Source organism: Anabas testudineus, chromosome 10 (assembly GCF_900324465.2).
Source record: "Anabas testudineus chromosome 10, fAnaTes1.2, whole genome shotgun sequence".
Taxonomy (NCBI): domain Eukaryota; kingdom Metazoa; phylum Chordata; class Actinopteri; order Anabantiformes; family Anabantidae; genus Anabas; species Anabas testudineus.
This window is the reverse complement of record NC_046619.1, coordinates 14512938-14535463: the sequence shown is the minus strand read 5'-3', so window position 1 is coordinate 14535463 and position 22526 is coordinate 14512938. Positions and strand designations below refer to the sequence as shown.

General features: G+C 41.5%; 1 protein-coding gene across 3 annotated transcripts in view; it reads left to right on the top strand.

The window, feature by feature from the left end:
* Positions 1 to 2158: 2158 nt before the first annotated feature.
* The window catches only part of dlg3 (discs, large homolog 3 (Drosophila)), a 49556-nt gene continuing 29188 nt past the window's right edge, over positions 2159 to 22526 (top strand). For all 3 annotated transcript variants that reach the window (XM_026358567.1, XM_026358565.1, XM_026358566.1), the window contains exon 1: positions 2159 to 2539. In XM_026358567.1, coding sequence (XP_026214352.1) covers positions 2174 to 2539 — 366 coding nt within the window. In that variant the 5' untranslated portion in view covers positions 2159 to 2173. The remainder of the gene's footprint in view (positions 2540 to 22526) is intronic.

Sequence of the window (22526 nt, the reverse complement as noted above, 5' to 3'; positions counted from 1 at the left end):
CAGTTTCAGAGGAAGACTTTACAGACACACAATAACATACACGTCACTTAAAGGTGCATTTTTAAAACAGGGAAAAGCCGCTAGCATTCATGTATGAGCACTGTAACATGCGCACTATTTATACATATACTCTCTCCCCCATGCAGACACACCCTGCTCTGTTCCCCATCACATTTCATTAATAATGCATATACGCAAGGCTTTAATGGCGACACTCTAACACTACCCCTCAGTTCTCTAAAAAATAAACCTTCACCCTAAATGTCAAGACAGTTTATATCTTGCTGTGATCAACCTACAAATGTATAAGCATGCAGAATGGTTCACAGGCAGCACTATTACAAGAATATACCAGCCCCAGATACATAAAAGCCATATAGTCTCTCCTTCTCTCTGTTTCCTCTCTCACATTCTCACTCTCCATCTCTTCCTCCACCCACACGAAAGCCTAAGCGTGTAATCTTGTTGGTTTTGTACACATGTGTTGATGTCATCATTGCGAGCATAAAAATATTTCCCCCCATGTTTCTCAAACGTGTGTATTTTGACCCAGTCGTGCACACGGGCAGGACTTCATGAAATAATTCAGCAGCACTAAAAAAAAAAAAGCAAGCAACGTAGAGAATGATGTAAAGTAATGCAGTGTGATTCAAAGGCATCCTCTGCTGAGAGGCTGATCTAGTGATACCCAGGAGAAAAAGGATTTTCATCTGCTGCACCTGCTTCCACTGTGAGAATATTTACACGTGTGCTGTGACACAGAGCCGGAGGTTGCCAGTCATTAGCACATGAAAGCTGTTAAGTCTGCAGCTGAACTAGAGATGACCGTGGAGGTGACCAGTGACCAGTTGGAGGGACAGGGGTGCTCACTGTAAGTTAGACTTTGGCTGCATTGGTTTGATGAAAAACATGGATTAGACTTCACAATTTATGGATCAGGGTCATGGCTTAGCATTGACAGATTACCGACTACGACTTCCTAACATATACTGCATTTTATTTACAACCCTGATAAAATGGACAGACACTGATTTGAATGTGGCTTGATTTGCTTTGTGAAGCTGTACCTACTCACCAAAGACAGGCAGCAGTGAGGTTTAGTTACTGCGGCCCCTTTAAGAGCACCTAGTGAAGCACTCAGTCCTGTTGGTGCTGCTGCTGCTGATGGCAGCACTGCCAGTTGATTGGCTGTGGCTGTCAGGGCTGAGGTGCTAGAGGGATGCTGCTACGTATCCCTCTCCCCCCTCCATCCCTTCCTCGCTCTCTCTCTCTCTCTCTCTCTCTCTCGCTCTCTCTCTCTCTCCATCTCCCTCTTGCTTGCTTGCTTGCATCCCTCTGAATAATCCACATCTAGGGCAAGCTGGCTGAGAGGCGATCCATTGCTCAGCTCCTCTCTGCAGGCTGAGAAAAGACACAGAGAGAGAAAGACAACGATTTTCAACGCAGAAGGAAAAACGTGAGATTTTGACTAAACGGGAACATACCAAGACTTAAAAGAGGAAGATTTTCATCTGCGGATATCATTTATTTATACATATTGTTTATATATCTATATATATTTGTACACACGCATATAGATATTTATATATATATATACATATATATATATACATTTATCCCTGTACATATCTGTATTTGTGCTTGTGTTTATATTAATATTTTTATATGTATTTGTGTGTGTAAATATATATGATATATAAACAAAATAATATATATATATATCTACATATAGAATATATATATATATGTGTGTATATATATATGACTTTATATGCGTATCACTGTGAACCAAGAGAAGGAAGAGGAAATTTTCATCATCGGGGCTGGTCTCTGATTGTGTGGTCATATACAATATTTTGAATATTTCCTTTGATCTTCTACGTCAAGAGGACAAAGACTACGTGCCCATTTTGTATTTTTGTTTTCCTGTTGCTGCTTCCCGTCCCTCTCGATCTTTTTTTTTTTTTTCTTCTACATCTGAGAGGAATAAAGCGGAGACTGGCAGGATTTGATGAAAAAGGGAAAATCAGTAGAAATTCCTGTGATTAGTGTTATTTCTGTCTGCATTAGTGCTCTGTGAGCCGATCGCAGAGTGCTGTGTGAGATCTGAGGAGGCAGCAGAGACACGTGCCACGCCGCTCAGCTCAGCATCAGCCCAGCCAGCACAGCCAGCATGCACAAACACCACCACTGCTGCAAGTGCCCAGAATGTTACGAGGTGACCCGCATGGCTGCCCTGCGTAGGATGGATGCCCCATCATATGGAGGAGACTGGCAGGCCGAGCCCTATGGATACCCACCTGGGTATGGGGGAGGCCAAACCTTACCCCCTCCAGCCTCAGGGGGAGGTGGAAGCATGGGCGGAGGAGGGGGCACTTTAGGGAGAAGTAAGGGCAAGATTATGTCCGGTGGGGGCCCAGGAGGCCCCAACCCAAAGGGCCAATCCAAAGGAGGCCCCAAGGTAAATGGCAACAACTCCAGCGGACAAGGAGGCTGGTGGCCCGAGTGCACCTGTACCAACCGAGAGTGGTATGACCAGGTAAGTCACCGTCCTCGCCGTTACACAGCTCCGGCCTGGTAAAGCCTAGCAGGGGGACTGGGCACCAGTGAGTTGTAGTAGAGCAGAGAAGATCATGCACCAGCACAGGCACTTTTTGGAGGAGAATTCATGTTTAGTATTCATCTCAAGCCCCCTGTTTCCCATTTGTTGACTGGTGACAGAGGACAACAGAACAGGACTGATCCAGTTCCGCTGCACACGCATGGAGATGGTCTTCCTGTTTGGATTTGATGCAGATGACTAATGCTTATAGATTTAACACACCTAGTGTATGTCGTCAAAGGCTTACGCTGATGCAGTCACCTTAGGCCAAAAAATGGTGCATTTTTATTCACTGAAGCAGCAGTGAGATGCAGTTTGTAATTATTTTAATTTGTCTCTCGAGCTGGTTAAAGACTGACATTCTAAGAAATCTACAGATCAGCTAATTGTCTGATTATGCCTCATTAGCTAGAGTTAGCTGGAGTAGAGGAAGAGATGATTGAATCTATCTCCAATACCAATCTCATTCTTTACCAAGCCATTTCCTAAAAAAAAAAAAAAAAAGAATAAAAAAAAGGTGAATGTGCTGTTCGAAGGGTTAGAGAATCATCAGGATCATGTGTTTAAAAGGTGCCTGTCATACATGCCGCGTGTGAATGAAAGCGCCTCTTTACATGTGCTCCATTTTGTTACTATTCTGCCAGTTTATTTAAACGTATTTATAAATGACAGTTGATGAAAGGTCAGGACAGCTTCAGAAGCACAGTCTTTAATTAAGCAAGGTGCATGTATGTGAGCATGAGCGTGAGCTGGGGTGGGGGAAGGGTAGCTTGGTGAGCATGAGATTCAAGGGACGGTTCTCACTGTGCATGAGTATGTCTCCATGTAGCCTCGTATTTGCGACAAGTGAAGCCGCTGCATCGTTTGTGCTTCCACCATTTGTGTCTTATCGCGTTTTGAGTCAAGAAGTGTGAGGCAGTAGGAAAGAAGGAAGGTGAGATGAAGCACGGGGGTAAAATGGAGGCTGAAATTTCAGTGGCAGAGTGGAGAGAGATCCCCTGAGCTGAGCCCACATATGAGTCGCAACCTGGCTGATATTAGCAGATTACTACAGTCACTGAGAGCTTTTAGCTTTGAGGAGGCAAAAAGAAATGGACTCTTCTTTTCAGCTGCATCCAGACCAATCAGGCTTATTTCATGGTTCACACATTTGAAAGCTCACAGCAGATGTGATTATGTAAGCATTTATTGCTTACATGGAGATTTTATTCTCCATCAGCGTTACCACCTAATTTTCCTGCTGCTCTTTTCTACTATGTTTATTTATTAATCAACTTAAGTGAAACAAATTCGCATCAGCTTGATGAAATATGTAGTTTGACTGCATTGTGATTCATGTTGGCACCTTATAATGTCGAAACAGAGCTATTAATGGATAAACCGCTCTGTAGAAATCTGTCCCTTCGAAGGATCTTTGCTGTATTATGCAGAATGTGCACACATACGTAAAAACTCTGTAGAGAAAATATCCAACCTGGCATTCATGGCATTCATCAGCAATGGGTGATGGGGTTGAGGGGAGGGGAGCGGAGAGAGCAGCAGTCAGTGGGGTGAAAATGCTAAGGCTGAAAAAGAGAGAAATAAGCCAATAAAGGCAGGCAGTGGGCCTGGAGAGGGGGAGGGGGTTATGTAAGAGTGGGCAGTTGGTGGTGCTGTCAGACGGAGGAAGCAGGAGAGGCCCTGACACTGTGGACAAGCATCTGTCCCTCCATGTCTTAAAACAGGCATGTGAATAGCCAGTATGTGCTCCCCTTCCTATATGAACAGGCTATCGCAAGGCATGAATGTAGGCGCACCACCACCACCACCACCCTCCCAGCTCTCCTCAGTCACTGCTGCTCATCCTCGGGTGGAAAATGTGCACGGTACCCCTCCCCCTCTACCTATACACAGCCAGATAGGAGGACGGTAATGGCACACACCCAAACACACACACGTCCGTTATGTTATAGCTTTCATAACAACTGGTGTTTTTGGATGCTAGCACAGAACAAAATATAATAACCTTGCATAATCATTCAGAATTATCTGAGCTGGCTTTTTACAGACAGATCATTGACATTTTTAAATGTCTCCCGTAGCCATGAACACTTCATGTACATGAGAGGAAATCATTAGACACCACCAGATATAATGATGCCATATTAAAAATCTTTCCCTCTGTCATCTATTTACTAAACAATCGTGCCGCTTTTGTCAAGAGCGTGCTAGGTTAATTATGGATGATTCCAGTAGGGATTATAAGAACATTCTTTAAAACAAGAGCTTTTGAATTTAAATCTGAGAAAAGTAGAGACCTCAGTCATCTGGGAGCTTCACACAGAAAGCTCCCTCTTCCCCCTGCGGGCTCCAATCTGTCTTTGTGTGTTCTCCAGTTCTGTGGCTATGATTAGCTTTAAATATTAATTGGATTTTACTTTATTTATTAACATCAAGATTCGGTCCAAAATGCGGTGCCAGACCTATTGTTTAAAACAGGTCTCTGTAGTTGCTGTGGTGTTTTAACTTAATGCGCCGACGTTGAGCCCTCCCATATGTGATTACAACTCAAAAGCCTTCGGGCCTCGATCGGAAATGTTTGTGCATCTGCACGCGTGTGCATGTGTCTTTTACAGTCACGTTGGTTTAGCAGTGTCATTGGTTTGTTTCATCTGTCTGATGAGATTTCATTCAGTCAGATTTTATTTGCCGTTCCTGTTACAGCAACCCACCGGAGAGTATTAACAGATGGGATTTACATGTGCTCTACGTCCAAATGTCTTGAGCTGGATCCCCTACTGTGATCTTGAAAGTCTTCATCTAAAACCTGGAATATTCTCATCAGATCAAGAGAGATTTATCTACGAGCTTGTCTTAGAGAGAAAAAAGGCCATGATGTGGATGTGATGTGAATGAAAGTGCAGGCAGCATACTGTATCCATGTGCTCTACAACCCCGGTCTCAATGATACCAAGATGGACGACATTTTCATTACACCCGCAGGTGCAGCTCCTGTCAGCACATTCAGTCCATTGTGACTCATAATTTACTGCTTTTTTTGTGTAGAAATGAATTTGCAAACTGTTATATTTTTACCATTACACACCCAGCTTCTGGTATTTGTCTGGTGTTTTCTTTTCTATGCCAGATAAGTCAGAAGATTTAGCAGATCCCCAAGTTGGGCTTTCCCCTGTGATGATAAGTAAAGTACTGTAAAATACGAGAATAAGATCAGTTCAATGACAGAATAAATATTTATTAAACTGCCTTCAAATCAAAACTAAGAATGGAGAAAACCTACAAGATGTAGTGGATGTCACAGATGCTTAGCTGAAGGTGCACTCCTTGTAACCTTGAGATTTGTGACAATCGTTTGACATTTTATCATAACTCTACATGGCTACAAGTGTCAAGATGATGACTGACAGATTAGGACAGTACCCCATGTTTGGGACAGTTGACAGGGCTGTTGTTTCTTATTCTCTTTTTTTTTATTTCACTGTTGAACATACATACAGTATTTACAGGTTTATATCACCAAGTGAAAACTGCACACTTACTTATGTAACAGAATTAAGGAGAAAGTGACTTTCTGACAAATAGTAAACTCAAAATCAATTTTAATAACAAAAAGCTTAATTTTAGTGTCTCTTCCCACCCTGCCAGTGATGTCAGAGCACATCAGATTGACATTTCATCTGAGAACCATGCTCCCTCCCATGCTGTCCCTGTTTCTTTCACGACACTCACGCCAACAAGCGTTTTTAAAATTCAGTAGGAGGCAAAATAGTCTGACATAATGTAATTACTGTAGCTCAAACCCTGTATTCAGCTTAACAATGTGAAATGTGCTCTAAATGCTGCATTATTACATATGCCTCACCACAATCTCACACATTATAATGGCTGCTTTAACCAAACCCTGGTCCTACGTGAAGCACGCATGTTTTAAGTTGAATTGCTGCATCACGAAACCATTTGATGCGATATTTATGCACTGCGAGCATCACTATTGTGTGTAACCATGCAGCCAAACAGTGATTGCTTCAGGCCAAAGGATACTAAACAGGCGGCAGCTGCAGGAGATTTACGGTGCCTCCAGCTTTCTCAGGTCGCGTTCTGCTGTTTAGGAGAGAGGAGATTAGGAGAAACAGATTAGGAGATTTACTTCTCATTCTGTTAGTTGTCACTTTATCAGTTGTTGGTAGAAAAAAGTGCTCCACAAACTCCATAATTTAATTTGCAGATCTCACACACAGACTCTTAGCGCAGCTTTAACCATAACTCATGTGTAACTCGACTGCGGGACATTTTGATCGATATTTGCCATTACGTTCAAACTGTGCAATGCAATTTTAAAACATTTCACCACAGTGAACGCTGATAATAACAGCGTGAACAATTCTATGGTAGTTTTATGAACTGAACTCGTTGCACTCGGAGTGTAGTGCAGCTATAGACAGCTACGTGCTAAAATCCCCTTCACCCCAGTTGCTCTGGTGTGACCTGTTTGTCCTGGTAAGAAGAGATTCAGGCAATAAGATAGGATCAGTGTAATGTCTTAATAATCTTTGTTTTCATGCATATTGAAGAGCTACCGAGCTTTGTACATGAAACCCCTGATATCAGCCAGCACAGTTTAACAGTTTCAAAATGGCTGTTACATGTTTGGGTACAAGGAGCAGCAGCTGCTGGGTCTTCTCAGTGTTTTCTATGTCACCCTTGCTCACTTGTCATTGCGTTAATAAAACTACAGTATGTTTCAGCTATAGCGTTCAGGTTTCATTGGATAACACAGTTGAATTTGAACATTTTTAAGTTGCATTATAACAGATCTTTTAAAGAAACTGTACAGACTGCTTCAGAAAGTATGATTCAGATGCCAACACTGCATTTTTCTGATCTCATACAAATTCAGAGCACATAATTTCATTTCAGTTGTCTGCTAGCAAACCTCCTACATCACATCTTCCCTTCTGCGCCCGCCTGTCTCTTTCCCACTCGCACACATGCAGTAAAAGCACACACACACACACACACACACACACACACACACACACACACACACACCCGTGGCTTACACAGACCTTTACCCAAAAACACAGTGTTTCTTACTCATGAGAATTTGGGCTAAAGAGAAGCTGTTGAATCATGGGAAGTGCACTATGAAACAAGGGAGACAAGGTGCGCTGTAATATTTATGTGCACTTTGACATAAGTTCGCTTTTTATGCGCTGCAAGAGAGAGGGAAGGGCCAGTCACCGATGTTGACGTCAGCGTGCAGGAAAGACTTTGACAAGCGAGACTCCATTATCGGAGCTGAAGAGGTTGATCTGTGATGTGGAGCTGCTGTAGCTGTGACCCAGGACCTGAGCTGTGTCGAATCCCACCTCCTACACTTCCCTTAAAAGCATTCACTCAGCATCTCATGTTCTTTACCTTTGTATCATGTTCACACACTGTATCTGCTCTTATTGTTTCAACGTGGAGGTCACCTGTGAAATGCTGTGTTTACTTATTCCTGCAGTTTGGCTACAGCCACTGTATGTGATGTTCGTATATAGACTTCAGTAGCCCGAAGCTGAAGATCCTGTGTGTGGAGGTGTGTGTCCTGCTAGAAGCCGAGGCTGCCGTGCTCCTGTGATCCATATGGTCATTGTCAGAGTCCCTGCCAGGGCTCATCCTCCTATCAGCTCGCCTGTTCCCCACTCTGGCTCTCGCTGTTAGCCAGGGGAGGAGAGGAGAGAAGAGAGGAAAAAGGGAGGGGAGCGCTGTTTGTTTGTTTGCTGTCCTGCTTTGTTTTATTTAGGGTTTTTTTTGCTGATCACAGTAGCGAATGGCCTAGAAATGTGACTGTGCTGCGCGGGGCAGAGCGGACTCCTGATTCAGCGATGGAAGCTTCGGATTTCCTGATTGAAAGAGACGCGAGGGACACAGGGCCTTTGATTCAGTGCGATACCAGTGTTAAACGCTGCACTACAGTTGTTAATGAAAAGAATCAGACATTAGTGCGTGACAGGTTGCATGTACTGTACAGAGAGGAAAGCTTTTACTTCTGCTGTGCTAGAGTCATTTTAACAACGCGTCCATCCTCAGCAAGGTGCGCCATCTCCATCACCCACATGCTGCCATGGAATATGCGTATATCCAATCAATACCAGCGAAGAGCTAGTCCCTAAGCCTTCTGACTCCTCTTCATTTTTGTGGGGGTGTGTGGGTGCTTCCAACAGTGCTTGTGCTGTTATTGCTTTTATTCACCCATCATATCAGCTGTTATTTTGGTAACACTTTACAATAAGGTGCACCAATTCTAAGCAGTCAGTACCAAAGAGACAGGAGCTAAATGCTGAATAATAAACACAAATCACTAATAATTAGGTTCCAAATAATGTAATTATAATGCGATTATATCGAATATTATCATACGTAACGGAGAACAGATGACAGCTGATTTTATGTTCATGAGGTGTTTCTAATGAATAGTTAAAATATGTCAATCTATTTTTTTATTGTAGATTCTTGACCTTACAAAGTAAAACAAGCCTTTGTTTAAAATATAATTAGTAGTTTTTTAAGTCATATTTTGTAAGTAGTAAGTATTCATCTTAGTCTGATCCATTACTGTTTTAATTGACTGTTGAAGCTCACAACTTTCTCTATGTTAACCTTTTTTCCTAATAAAATCAACATAATATGTATATTTCCACAGCAATAAATCCATATATCAGTTAATTATAGTAGTAGTAGCTTCCATTTTGGTGTTTTTAAATGACTCTATGCATGTTGTCAATAAAACCCAACACTTCCTGATCAGATGTTTCACATTAAAAGCTTTCCTACAGCTCAAAGGGTGTAATCTCTCTCATACAGGGCATCCTTTTAATTTGAAACCAATCCAGGAAGTCTTGAAATTCATTAAATGTCTCTCAACATTATCTGATCAAATATGATATAACTTGAATAAAATTAGGAATCAAAGAGCAGTAAAGTGATAACATGACACCGTTGAATGGATGGAGTTAGTGCTCGTTTCACTTCAAATCCAGATCACATTTGCATGAAATAAACAGCCACAGTGGATGCTAGCCAGCTAACAGTTGAAATTATGTGAATAAGCCTTTTTCACAGAAGACATTTTGACATCATGTCTCAGTAGGAAAAGCACAGGTGTAAATAATAAAAATGAATGATGGCTGAATTCCATGCAGCTGCTTCAGTTTCACGGCCCCGGCATTGTTCGATCTGGCTCACTGTCATGGCTGCTTAATGGGAGACTTGAATTGAGCTGAGCCATTGTTCATTTTGTTATTTACACCTGTGCTTTTCCTACTTTGACAAGTCAACATGTGTGCTGTGAAAAAGACCTATTGTGATGCAGAGGAAATCTCAAGATTAAGGCCTCGAGGGTTGGAACATTTTATTTTATTAATGCTATCATGATAAATGTTTTTGTTTTTTTGTTAATACCAATAAATACTTTAAAAAAAATGTTTTTCTATACCTTTAACCCTTTTTTTAGGCGACAATGAGTGAAAGTGTGTCTGTGGTAAATTTGACAGGGTGTTTGAATTGCTGAGGCTCGAAACGCAGCCTTGGTTGTGAGGTCGTCGCTCTCTAATGATCACGTTTATGTTCTACTTGCTCTCACAAACATAATTTGTAGCAGCTTCTTAACAGTTATGTCGCTTGGCCAGTGTTCAGACAATGCCCTCTGTTCACAATTGCAAATTAGTCTAACACCCTACTAGTGTATGCTAAATATGTATGTATGTATTAAACTACTGCTAAATTAGAAATCACAGCATTGTTCTTTACTCATTACTACGTTATTAAAAAGTACTGCCATTACTGTCGCTCCCTTTAAGACTAGGTTTTAGGGTTAGGATTAGAATTAGGTTTTGGTTCGGGTGAGCCAGTTAGCTGTGATGGTTAGGGTTACAGTGAGGCAGTACACGTGATAAATTAAAAATTGAAACAGAGTAGATTTGCATGGCCTACGCGACAGTAGGGGGATAGGGAATGAATTATGTCAATGAGTGTCCTCACACTGACTGGCATACAAAAATGTGTGTGTGCATGGAGGACATTTGGTGAAGCAGTGCGTTTCTTACCATGTGTAGCTGCTCTGAGTGCCATCTCTGTCTAATGCATTATCCAAGCAGCCCTTCAGCCATTTGGTCTGGCCTCTCATTTGTGTGTGTGTGTGTGTGTGTTGTTTTTCTGTGTTCTTCATTTCTATCATCCTCTTCCTGTCTTCCACTGCCCACCTCCTCCTCCGCTCTTTAGTTTTAGTTTTTTTTTTCATACATAGTGTGAATCAAAGACTTCTTTTTCAGGTGTAGCTCGTTATGCTGGTTTGGATGCAGCCGCAGCAAACAGCTCCTGTGCTTCTGTGTGATTTGTGCAGAGTTTAATAAGATACACATATTTAGAGTGTTGCAGAAACACCAAGGTCTTTGTGCATAGATACTGTAGATGGTATTGATCTGATTCATTTTGACCCAGATTTAGCTCTAGGTCTTCATGTTACTTCTCGTAGGTCAATTTTTAGTTTGTGCTAAACTTTGGAAAATCGTTGTATGTGATTCTTCTTGTCTCTTTGAACTGCAGCTGCAGTTCTGGATTAGTACACATTTTACAGAAACAATCACCTATTTTGAGCTGAAATCAATTTTTTAGTGGTTTATTTTTTTTCTTTTATGTTAAAAATAAATTATTTCCGCTACAAGGAACTATAAAGGGCATTTAGTTTTTTCACCTTATCATAATAGAGACACTGTATATTTCGACAGCATATGTTTGGCTCACATGGACTTCCTGTTCCTTCCCCTCCAGAGGACCGCGAACATTATCCAGACATATGGCTGCTGCATGTACACAGAACCACAGATGAACTTTAAATGGATCTCTCTGTCTATTATCAGCTGTTAGTGAAAATTGACTCCATCGTTTTGCTTAGTTTGGAAAAAAAGAAACACACCTCTCCGTCTCAGAGTCAGAGGGAGAGCGATAAAGAGAGAGCATGCCCTCATCCTGCCACCGATATAAACAATACAAGTGATCCCAGCTTAATATCATAGATTTTATTACACCCGTGAAATTGCTTTTATGGATTTATTACTTTTTGTTTCTCTTTGTGTGTCTGTGCATTTGTGTTAAGCCAAATCCAGAGTTTTGACTTGGATGACACATGTCACTGGCTTCATATGGTTTGAAGGCTGGAGTTTGGGTTTATGGTTTGCTGCCATCTTGCCAGTGATTTGGAAAGCAGTAACCACAAGGGAGCGTGATGGGCACCTATCACCTGCCAGTCAAACAAATACACAAAAACCTTAATGGACGGTAATTCTCAAAAACTCGCACAGGGCAAAAAGAGACGTTGGTTGTAGCTTGACTACTTATTTAGACCTAATCTCGACTGTTGCTTACTTATTTACATTAAAACACTGAAACCGGTTAATAAACTCATTTCTGCTACACAACTATCCAAAGGAATCCACACGTCATTTCTTTAATGAATTCAACTTTTAAAAGACCAGTGAAGTCATGTTCTAACTTGATTCTTATTTACAGTGATTAGACTGTAGCAGTAACGTTAGTTAAACAGAGACTGCTACATTACAATGTTAGTTTAAGTAATAAGATATATTTATTAAAGAATAAAATCACACTTAATCACACATCAAACTCAAGCTGTCATAAGAATACAACTAGATCCCATCAGTTGTTAATCTGTTTGCATCGCCCAGCTTTGCACAGGTGATCATTTCTTGTTGCTGAAGCTGAATCTTCATGACGTTTTGCACAGATTCATATCTGTTCACCTTTTTATGTGGAGGCTCATGAGAAATTTATCAGACTTAAACATCATTTGTCCCTTTTCCATCTCTATTGCTTACATGTGTTTCCTTCTCTCTCCTGCTGGGGAACTAGTCTCTATATAACCTATATGTTCACTACAAAAAGTCTTGACACAGATGCAGTAGACGACCATGACACAATGTTGGACTGTTCTCTGTTGTCATAAACAGTGGTTTAGGAGGTCAACTGTTGCCATTCACCACAAACACAGACTGTAGAGTTAACATTGCTCTCTCATACAGTATGTTAAAGCTGCAAGATGCATTTTTTTCTATGCTGAATCAATGAACCAGTGGAAACCAGGGGAAAATTAGACCTCAATGTTTCTCCATGGTGATGATTAGCTTAGCTTATCATGAAGAGTGGAAGCAGGTGGGAGCAGCTAGTGTGAATCTGTCCAGCTCATGAATGAACATGTTTTGTGTGTTTAACCCATGCATGTATGCAGGTTTTAATCATGCTTCAGCTGCAAAGACTGATTATCAAAGAAGAAGCGGTTAGATGACAATTACCATTTCTGCTTTTTATGAGATGGGGTGCCTCACACCAAGAAGGCCCCCAGGTTCGCCCAGTAATGGCTGGGATAGTCTCCAGCATTCCTATGACCCTTCACAGGACCAGCGGTTAAGATAATGGATGGATAGATGAGATGCATACATGGTGCCCTCTGATTGGTGGCTTTTGGCGGCTGACATGTAAGAAATGCAGGGGCCTGTGTTCAGAATGTCAAGGAAAGCCGCAGCGCTAAACCCTCCCCGAATGTGAACAAGTGAGTGTCTTTTCAGTTATGTCAGTCTGGGCTGTGATGATGCAAGAGTGGAGGGGATGCAGGGAAGGGAGATGAGGAGAGGAGAAGAGCGGAGAGGGAGGGAAAGAAAGAGGTGAAGAAGAGAAGAGGTGTGGTGTAAAGAAAGGGATGAGACGGGTAGAAGCCAGTGAGGAAGAGGAACGAGAAAGGGCGGAGGAAGGGAAAGCAGAGAGGAGCCTGTGCTTAGACACAGCCCTGTGTTGCCATGGTGCACGCTCAGTCAGAGCTGCACAGTAGCCTTGCTGCTCAGCTAGCCAATTACCCACAGACTGCAGTGTTGATACGCAGGCGGGCAAAGCCTTCTGGATTTCCAAGAGCCTTTTTTGATTGCTGCGCCGATACACGCATATATGTCGAGGAACAGTTTATGTTGTTAGCTGTGGAAAAATGGATCTCAGATGATGTAGAAGGAGCAACAACTACAAATTAAACCCCAAAATACGTAGAAGGTTCCTGATGAACGGTGTTATTGAGTGTTGTAATGGCGCTGTGCTGTGTCAGCCATGCCACTTGTGTAATACAAAGAGCCCATCCAGCCCCGAGCTTCATTGTCCATACACTGCCGCTGCTTACTGCGAGACAGCAGATCCTGATCAGCCTGCTTATAAAACCCGATATGGGTCATTGTGGATTAATATTCACCATTGAAATTTCCAATTACGTAATCAGCCAAATCCAAACCCTGCATATGCTCACTAGAATATCTCAGCATTCAGGAGTTAGGGAGGGGGGAGTCTGAATGAGAGGATCAGTTTTAATCAGTTTGTGATCAAAGATCAAAGTATGATCAAGAGGTGGAGTTTATCAGTCACAAATTCACAGATAATTTTCATTTTGGAGCTACTGAAAATGACGAGTGAGATGTGTCTTTCAAAAGTTTCAAAGAACTTATGTTTGTTTCTTATTGCCGTGATTTATTTATACACACACACTGACAATGGTTATGTGATAGAAAAGTAAATCTAGTACACATGTTTTCTTTTAAGACAAACTCTTTGACAAATTCCCAGTGAAACTCAACTACTATTTGATGTTTGTTTAAAACTAATCCTAATACAGTACTGCTGAGTGTGTTGATTAAATTCTGACATGCCTGCTTTCATTCAAGCTAGGGAAGAACAGTTCAGTGTACAAAATGACAAACTCATAAATAACATTACTTAGCTCATGTTCGTTTAAATACTAAATTAGCAGTTTCCATTTGTTTCCATCGTTTTCTCCTGGTTGTTGCTTGATATTTGACAGACAAATGTGAGAGTTGTGTTGATTCTCTTATTAAATTTGTAATAAGAAAGCAAATAAGCATATTTTCCAAATATTTAAGCTATATAAATGCATTTAAAAACTGAAAACAATTGTCCTCTTTCTGCGTCTGTTTTGTATTTCGATGGCTCGATATTCTGGCCAGCAGAATGTGTTTTTGACAGCCAGCTGGTGAAATGTCTTTGTTCACAGGAACCAGCATTAAATGTGTTAAATGCGCGTTTTCAGATCAGTGTTTGTGTCATCTCTCCAGCCCAATAAGATGCTTGCTCTGATCTCGGCGGAGATGTGTTCTTCTGGGAACAGCGTGTCGTGCCTGAACACAACCCGAGGTGGGCAGAGAAGAAGGGCAAATCTGGGGCCTCGACGGGAGGCAGATTGATTTGGCAATCACCAAAGTGCTACAAACGTGTAAAACAATGCCCTGTTTTTCCCTCTGATGTTTGGCGCTAAATATATCAGCATATGGATAAATGTGCTCATGTATTCATAAGTATCACAGGGAAACTAGAGGCATGGCTCTTGTTTTTGTTGCCTTGTCCGTTGTCCTACTTACTGTAATTCTTTATCACTTTCAACACCTACACTCATTGTGAGCCAAAACTCAAGCAAGGGTAGTGAATGGAGATGTGCGAGTGTGTGGGTGTTCCCGAGCGGTGCTTATAGAACAGCATGACACCTCAACCATGACAGGAGCAGCTCCACATACAGCGTCTCTGCTGCTGTATGTAGAGAGAGGCTGAGGTGGGGACGAATGGTTTTCATTAGGCTGCGGGTCAAAATGAGCCTTGTTATTTTCACTGTGTTATTTTTACAGTGGATCTTTAAGTACTCTGTATTTGTTGTGGGTAGTTTTATCACTGTCTCATTATTTTGATTTGTAAAGCAGCACTGGCTCAAGAGATGTAAGTTATTTATCAATTTATTCTAGTCCGAATCTTTACTGTCACATTCAAGCAAGATAAAATGTGCGAGTAAAGTCTTGTGGCGTAAATGGCAGTTCAAAGATATGTTTAATTTATTTAAAAAGTCTCATGTTGGTTTATGTGTTATTCTGGCACTGATAGAGATAGAAATTGTTAAGTCCATGCAGCAGAATCACCGTCCAGTGTTCCCAATTATAAAAAAACAAGAAGGTCGAAAATGTAAAGGGTCTTATTGCACCTGAAAATATTGTGTTGTGGAAAGGAATGAGAAAAATGAAGGTGACAAGAGTGAGTCCGAGCAGAGCGATTGCTCACACAGAAATAAAACTGAACATTGAGGACTGTCAGGTGACTTTATATGTGGATCCCATTTATCTGCTGTGAGGTTTGCCGAAGGTCCCTGTAGCCAGGAAGTTTTGAATGTAAGAGAGAGTTCAGATTGATGGAGGCAGCTTAGCTCTCTGTTTAATTCTGGCAGCACCTCTAAAGCTTATAAATTGTAACGTTATGTCTCGCTGGTTTAATCCGGGCACAAAATAAAGCGGAAAAATGACATCTTGAATTTTGTGGAAAGTGGTATGAGTTTGCATTTCCTGTATGATCTCTTAGAGGCCTGGAGTTAGCTATACACAATTACATGGTTGCTTTGTGATTATAAGTTTTGGAAACACTGTGATATTTTGAAATTTCAGGATACTAAGGTGTATCTATACAAACTGGAAATGACACCATCAACACTTACCACAGATCCACAATGTAGATTATGCCTTGTGTGTCAGATTCATCTTTCATGTGCTGCATCCTGTTGTTGGCCTCAGTAAATATGTATGTGCTCTGAAAACATGCAGAATCATAGCTTAATGATTTATTTTTAACCTGTTATTGGCTGATTTTATAAAGGCCTGAGTTTGTGATGTCAAACTAAAACTGTTGCCTCAGCAACACCATCAGCATCTTCACAGCATCACACAACATGCGCACTCAAACTGAAAAAACTGAGATGAATTCAAACAGATCAAACTAAAGAATTCACTTTCTCTATAATGATGCCACGGCAGCTTAATAATACACCGTTACTGGCTGAGCATGCGTCGCGGTGAAAGCAACAATCAGTGGAGAAAGCATTAAAATGGCAGCACTCTATTGTGTGTGTGTGTGTGTGTGCACACACGCTGTCACCGCTCAGGATCCAAAACACCAGAGAGGAACAAGCTTAGCAGCTCTCTCAGCTTAGCAACAAGGGGTAGCAACTAGTCAAGAGCTGTGAGGTAACATGCTGCAGTGACCTCTGATGTAGAGGAAGCAGTGGGGGCAGGATTATGCGAAGCATGATGATGACGCTCACACAAGACGGGCTTCCTTCATCATGGAGCCTGGACACAGCACATGTGTCAACTTTCGCCATCCAGTAGCTGTGTGATCATGACACCAGTAACAGTACAGTAATAATAAAACAGTGTATCTGGAGAAAAATCAGTCATTATTATTGATAGTTTGCTCTAACATACATTAATGGACCAGATGACTGTGGTTGTGATGATGACCTGCACTCTTACCACATACTCAGTAGCAGCGACTTTTTGAAGGCAGGAAGGACTCACTCAACTCCATCAGACGCCACTTACAGTGTAGCTTTACATATTGTATATTTATATTATTCATAACAATAATGATGAAGCAGGTAGTTAAAGTTTTTTTGCCACAAATAATTAAGTGAATCAATTTAAACATACAACGTTTTGGAGCAGTTACATTTATTGGAATTTCATGATGACAACTTCCTCGAAGGATGAGCAGAGCGTGGTGGATTGTAGCAGAGCACAGCAGAGCAGGGAGAGCGAGGCATGGGCGTAGCAGAGTGATTTGATAGCAAGTCTAATGCAAATGCTAGCTTAAGTTGCACATGGGCACTTTCAGTGCTAAAATGTTTTTCAATTGGATGACTTGCTTCTTTTTTGTTGGTTTATATAAAAGTACAATAAAAATCACTATGGATTTTTAGTGTACTTAACATTTGAAGTACAGTAAGTAAACATACAGTATTTTTAATCCATGTTAATATTCAAAAACAGAATATAAAATATATTTAGATCATTTCCAAAGGATAATCACATCATGCACAGTGCACTGTTACCATTGTATTATCAGACTAGTGTTTGCAAAAAAGGCTCAAAACTCATTATCACTATAATAATGAGGCTATTGTCTGATGTCAGTATCACATGGCAAGTGTCATACGGCATCATAGTGGAACTAAAAGCATGAAAATGAATCAAAGGAATGGTCAAATAAAAGTCACTGTTATGCATAACATCAGACTGAACAGAAGCTTCTATTTATATCATCTGTTGTATAAAATGCTTGAATTTTAGATTTATTGTGCAAGACTTTGTGGAGTGCTAGCATAAGGAGATCATATCCTAAATGATAGGAAAATGATAACATTGAATTGCCCATCATAAGTATAGGCCCTTTTCACAGCAGACACCTTGACTCGTCATAGCAACAAAAGCACAGGTGATGCTAATAACATTAACGCTCACTCAGGTCCAGTCAATTGTCAGTGTCAAAATGTGCAGATGCAGGCATAGTGTACATCAGCGTTAAAACATGGGGGCGCACAGAAAGCCACAGTCATGTTCAAACCTGATCAGTTGTCAGCAGACTCGTAGAAGACCTTCTCAAGCAACACTGTGATGAATATTCGTCACACTAAGTGCTTTTCCCCGCGTGGCTGTACTTGTGAAGGTCAAAATAGCCAGCTCTCATTTGGAGCTGCTCAGCGTGGCAGAGAGGTAAGCCAGAGCATGCTTTTATAATATTACATAAAGATGAGGAGGGAGCACTGCTGACAGCTGTGACGGACTATTAATTATGGTTTCATGACTGTGTGTCTGTGCTGTGTGTTGGGAGGGCTTTGGTGGGGAGGGGGGCAACATAGTCACAATTTTCAATCACAGACGTCAAATCAGAAAACTCTGAGCTTTAATGGGGCCATTTTATGGGTGAACTAATTAATTTCCTTGTGACTGCCTCATTGAAATGAATGCAGCTATGGGATTTTCTTTATTACATCTCATTATTCCGCCTTTCTCTCGGACAAAGAGTGCAACATTGCGTTTCGACGGCGTCCGCGAGTAAAACATCTCTTGCTGTCATGTGTTCATCCTTCTTAGCTCCATCCATCTGTCACTTCTCCTCTCACCTTGCCTCCTTCCCTCCGGCACAGGGGCCACAGCGTGAATGAGATGTTGGGTGCATGGTAATTGAGTAGATATTGATTGTACTGCAGAGTGGCCTACAAGAGGCCAATGAGAACCAGAGGATCAGAGCAGCACCACTGACTGCGTCTCTCATCCCACATTCTGCACGAAACAGATTAGGGCTAGAGGCATCAGAAAATAGGGGGACATAACATTGTTAGATAGCAGAAGGATGTCATAGCACGCCTTGCTTTTTGTTAGCTTCCTCCAGCATTGGCTGTATGATATGAAGGACTGGGGCGACTGTCGTGTTTCACTGCAACGTCACCGCTGGAGATTGAGCTGCCATGTCTGCTGCTTTGGCAGGAGGGGAATTGAAGTGGCAAATTTGCTAAGGAGGCTAAGTTATTGCCCCGTCAGCACGCCGTTGTTGTGCCCATGTTGTGAATGTTCTTCTAGTGGGAAGTGTTTGAGCACTTGAGCACAGGTGAAAGAGAGAAGCAGAGCCATCCACAGGGTTACACATGATGCATTTGTGGCAGTGCGAACATCTAAAATATTTAATAAGAGAGATCACATTTTGGGAAAAGCACTTGCTTTCCTAAATTTAATTCCATTATTGTTATAACTAATTGTTGAGGTTAGAGGAGCTGGTTGATAGATTTTGTTAACTTTGGGTAGAGCTCTGTTGCGTGGTTGTGCTAAGTTAACTACATAAGTATGTGTGAAGTACGAAATACATGTGTTTCCCAAAATGTCAGACCTCCAATATATAAGCGTGACAAACCGTGTGCTGTTAAACACAATATAGTCTGATTATAAACACTGATATTCACATCATTAAACACACCTAATAGATATTATCGATGTTTGGAATGTGTTTAAGCCATAATATAAGTTTTATATTTACATTTAAGAAGTGTGTGTGTGTGTGTGTGTGTGTGTGTGTGTGTGTGTGTGTGTGTGTGTGTGTGTGTGTGTGTGTGTGTGTGTCTGAGACAGAGATGTGGACAGGCAGCACTGAAGGTAGTCAGGCACATCCAGCCCATGGCCAGGCATGTGAAAGCCAAGAGCCGCATAAACTGCAGTGAGAGCCCAGAGAGGTAAAGCAGGGGAGGTGGCTGAGCGGGCTAGTCGGCCAATACCATACAAGCACTGGTTACCATGGGAACACATTGATTATTTAACAGTTTGGATGAAGCCTGTGCCCTGCACTTGCCAAGGTTCAGTGGGAGTCTTTGTAGCTCCACTGTCCCAAGGGTCTGCAGCCAAGAGAGTGTTGCGTGGTGCAGCCCCACTGGGATGTGATACACATCCACAGTGATGTTGAGGGACGAGAGACAGATCCACAGTCTCAACTGACAGAGGAGCGACATGATAGATTGATGAGCAGAGGAGTGAATGAGACAAGGGAGTGAGAGAAAGAAAGATTTCAGCAAGTCAATTTTCATCGCTCCTGGTTGTCAGCGGGGACTTGTAACAATCTCATGCTGGTACAGTCTGGACTCATTGTCACTGTGTGTACAGGACGTCTTTGTGTCCACTATGCTCAATCTCTTGTTGTTATGTCTCAGCCTGTGTAAATGGGGGTCCACAAAGTCCCAAACACTCTTTAACCATGAACTGCAAGCATAATTCAAGTTTAATTACTTGTGAAACTTAAATTTGACTGAAATCCAAGTCTCCCAGCTCAAGTGTACAACCGTGGCATTGTACCACATCTGCAACCTTTCCCTGCCTCACATATTGATTCTCCTCAAGTTCCCTGACCCACATTCACCTGCAGCACACTGACAGACATCCCCATCTCCTCTAGGATTGACATCAGTCTTCAGGAAGCTTGTTTTTATCCCTCCAATGGCAGGAAAATCCAAATAATTCACATGAATATTTGTCCCTTTCTCATCCTCTCAGGGACCATTAGTAGCACACTCGGTATTTTACTATGTGCCATAAACTTCAACTGTCCTGTGCAGCAGGTCGACACACAGGTAAAAGCAGGTTACCAACTGTCCAAGAAAAGAGGGGTAATCCAATCAATCCCAACATACCTGACTAAATTGCTAAACAAACTCATGTTGGGATTATGCATGTTGAGATTATCTTCCATTATTCCTTTTCTGTTTGCTTGTTATGTGAGATTCAGATAGAGGGATTACGCAGCAATCCCAGACCAGGATAAATCTGTTTTCTGCAGCTGATGGGCGTGTTGTCTTACTGGACTTGTAGTTTTAGTGATCTCCCTGGGCAACATTGGTCTACTATGATACTTGTAATAAGCGCTGCATCCAGACTACTGTAACAGGTGTGTCTGTCGTATGTGGTTGTAGTGGATTCTGTAGATTAGTCAGTCAGTGAACGAGGGATGATAGTAGCCAAGTGTATTCCCCTGTGTTTCCCTGAGGCTGTGTGTCGTCCCGTATGGGTTCTGTTTCAGGCTCTTCATTTACAATAGATTGTTACATGGCTGCTGTGGACTTACAGTGTCCATAATACAGATGATGCTCTGAGTTGAGGTCTTAGATGAAGGAGGGAAATGCGCAAACATAAGCATGGATGCAAGCATCTGTTAGTACATATGCAGATTACAACAAAGGCCCTGATTGTGCTGACTGGTAGAGGAAGGGTGTAGCCACAGCTGTCCAGAGTTATAGCACATCACCACGAAGTGGGGCAGGTCAGATCTACACCTCCTGTTTATATGGAGAGAAACCTGCACAGTGTGTGAAGTGGTGAATGATTTTGATCACAGGATCAGATCTTTTCATGTGTTTCAACCTGTGTTTCAAGGTACTGAAACATGAGGAAGATGAAGAATCAATGTATCCTCATGCAGGTTTATTTTAAGCCTGTGAACAATGGGGAATTGTTCACAGGCACTTCTCAAGCAGTAGAGTATATCCAAATATATGAACGTAACATTTACAATAGATAGAACAGCTCAGTAGTTAATGGCCGTTTGCTTGTTATATGAGATATGATGATACCATCAACTTTTGGGGTTTTTTATTCCCATTTTTATCTTATTCCTCTCATTCATTTTTAGAACATATTAACAATATTGATTTCAGAATATAAAACTACATTTACAATGATACAATCAAACATCTATACCTCCCAACTCTACAGCTTTGTGCAGGTAAAGTATATTATTGCTACTGAACATTAGCTATTCACAGATATAGCAAGTTTTACTATATATAGAATAAGTACAGTACAATAGCATAGTTTACATACAAGATTGCATCTTAAGTAGAATATAATGTGTGATCATTAAGAAGGACAATTAGAATCAGCTGTTTGGACACATGTCATTTCTGCATAGGGTGAGAAGGTGAAGCTGAGTGATGTAGAGGAGGGAAGGTGTACAATAGGCAGCTAGTGATTTTCTCCTCAGTGTTGGACCTTAGGAAGTGTAAAGTCCCCGAGCAGCGCTGTCAGCATCCCCTCACCCACACAGTTCAATCAGATCAATAGAAAATAGGCAGTGGGTTGTACTAGGGGACAACTGTCAAGCTGCTCTTAAACCAACCAGTGTTTCCTCTGAGGTCTCATCTGATAGCATCTTCAGTGATGAGAGAAACACCAGGTGGCACAATAGAGCAGAGACGGACTGTTAATTGGCCAGTGAAACAAAAAATGTAATCCGACTAGATTTTTTTTTTGTGAGTTCAAAAAGAAAACAACTAAACATTCAGAATTTATAATGACCATCAAACAAATCAATACTGGTTGGTCTGGTTGTTATTTTTCACAATGCATTGATCTTTATTGTTTAGAGAAAAAGTCAGGAAACTGTAAAATAAATGTCCAGCGCAGTTTAGCAAAATCAGGTCGTCGGATGTCTTGTTTTGTCCGACCAACAGATATTCAATTTGTGATGA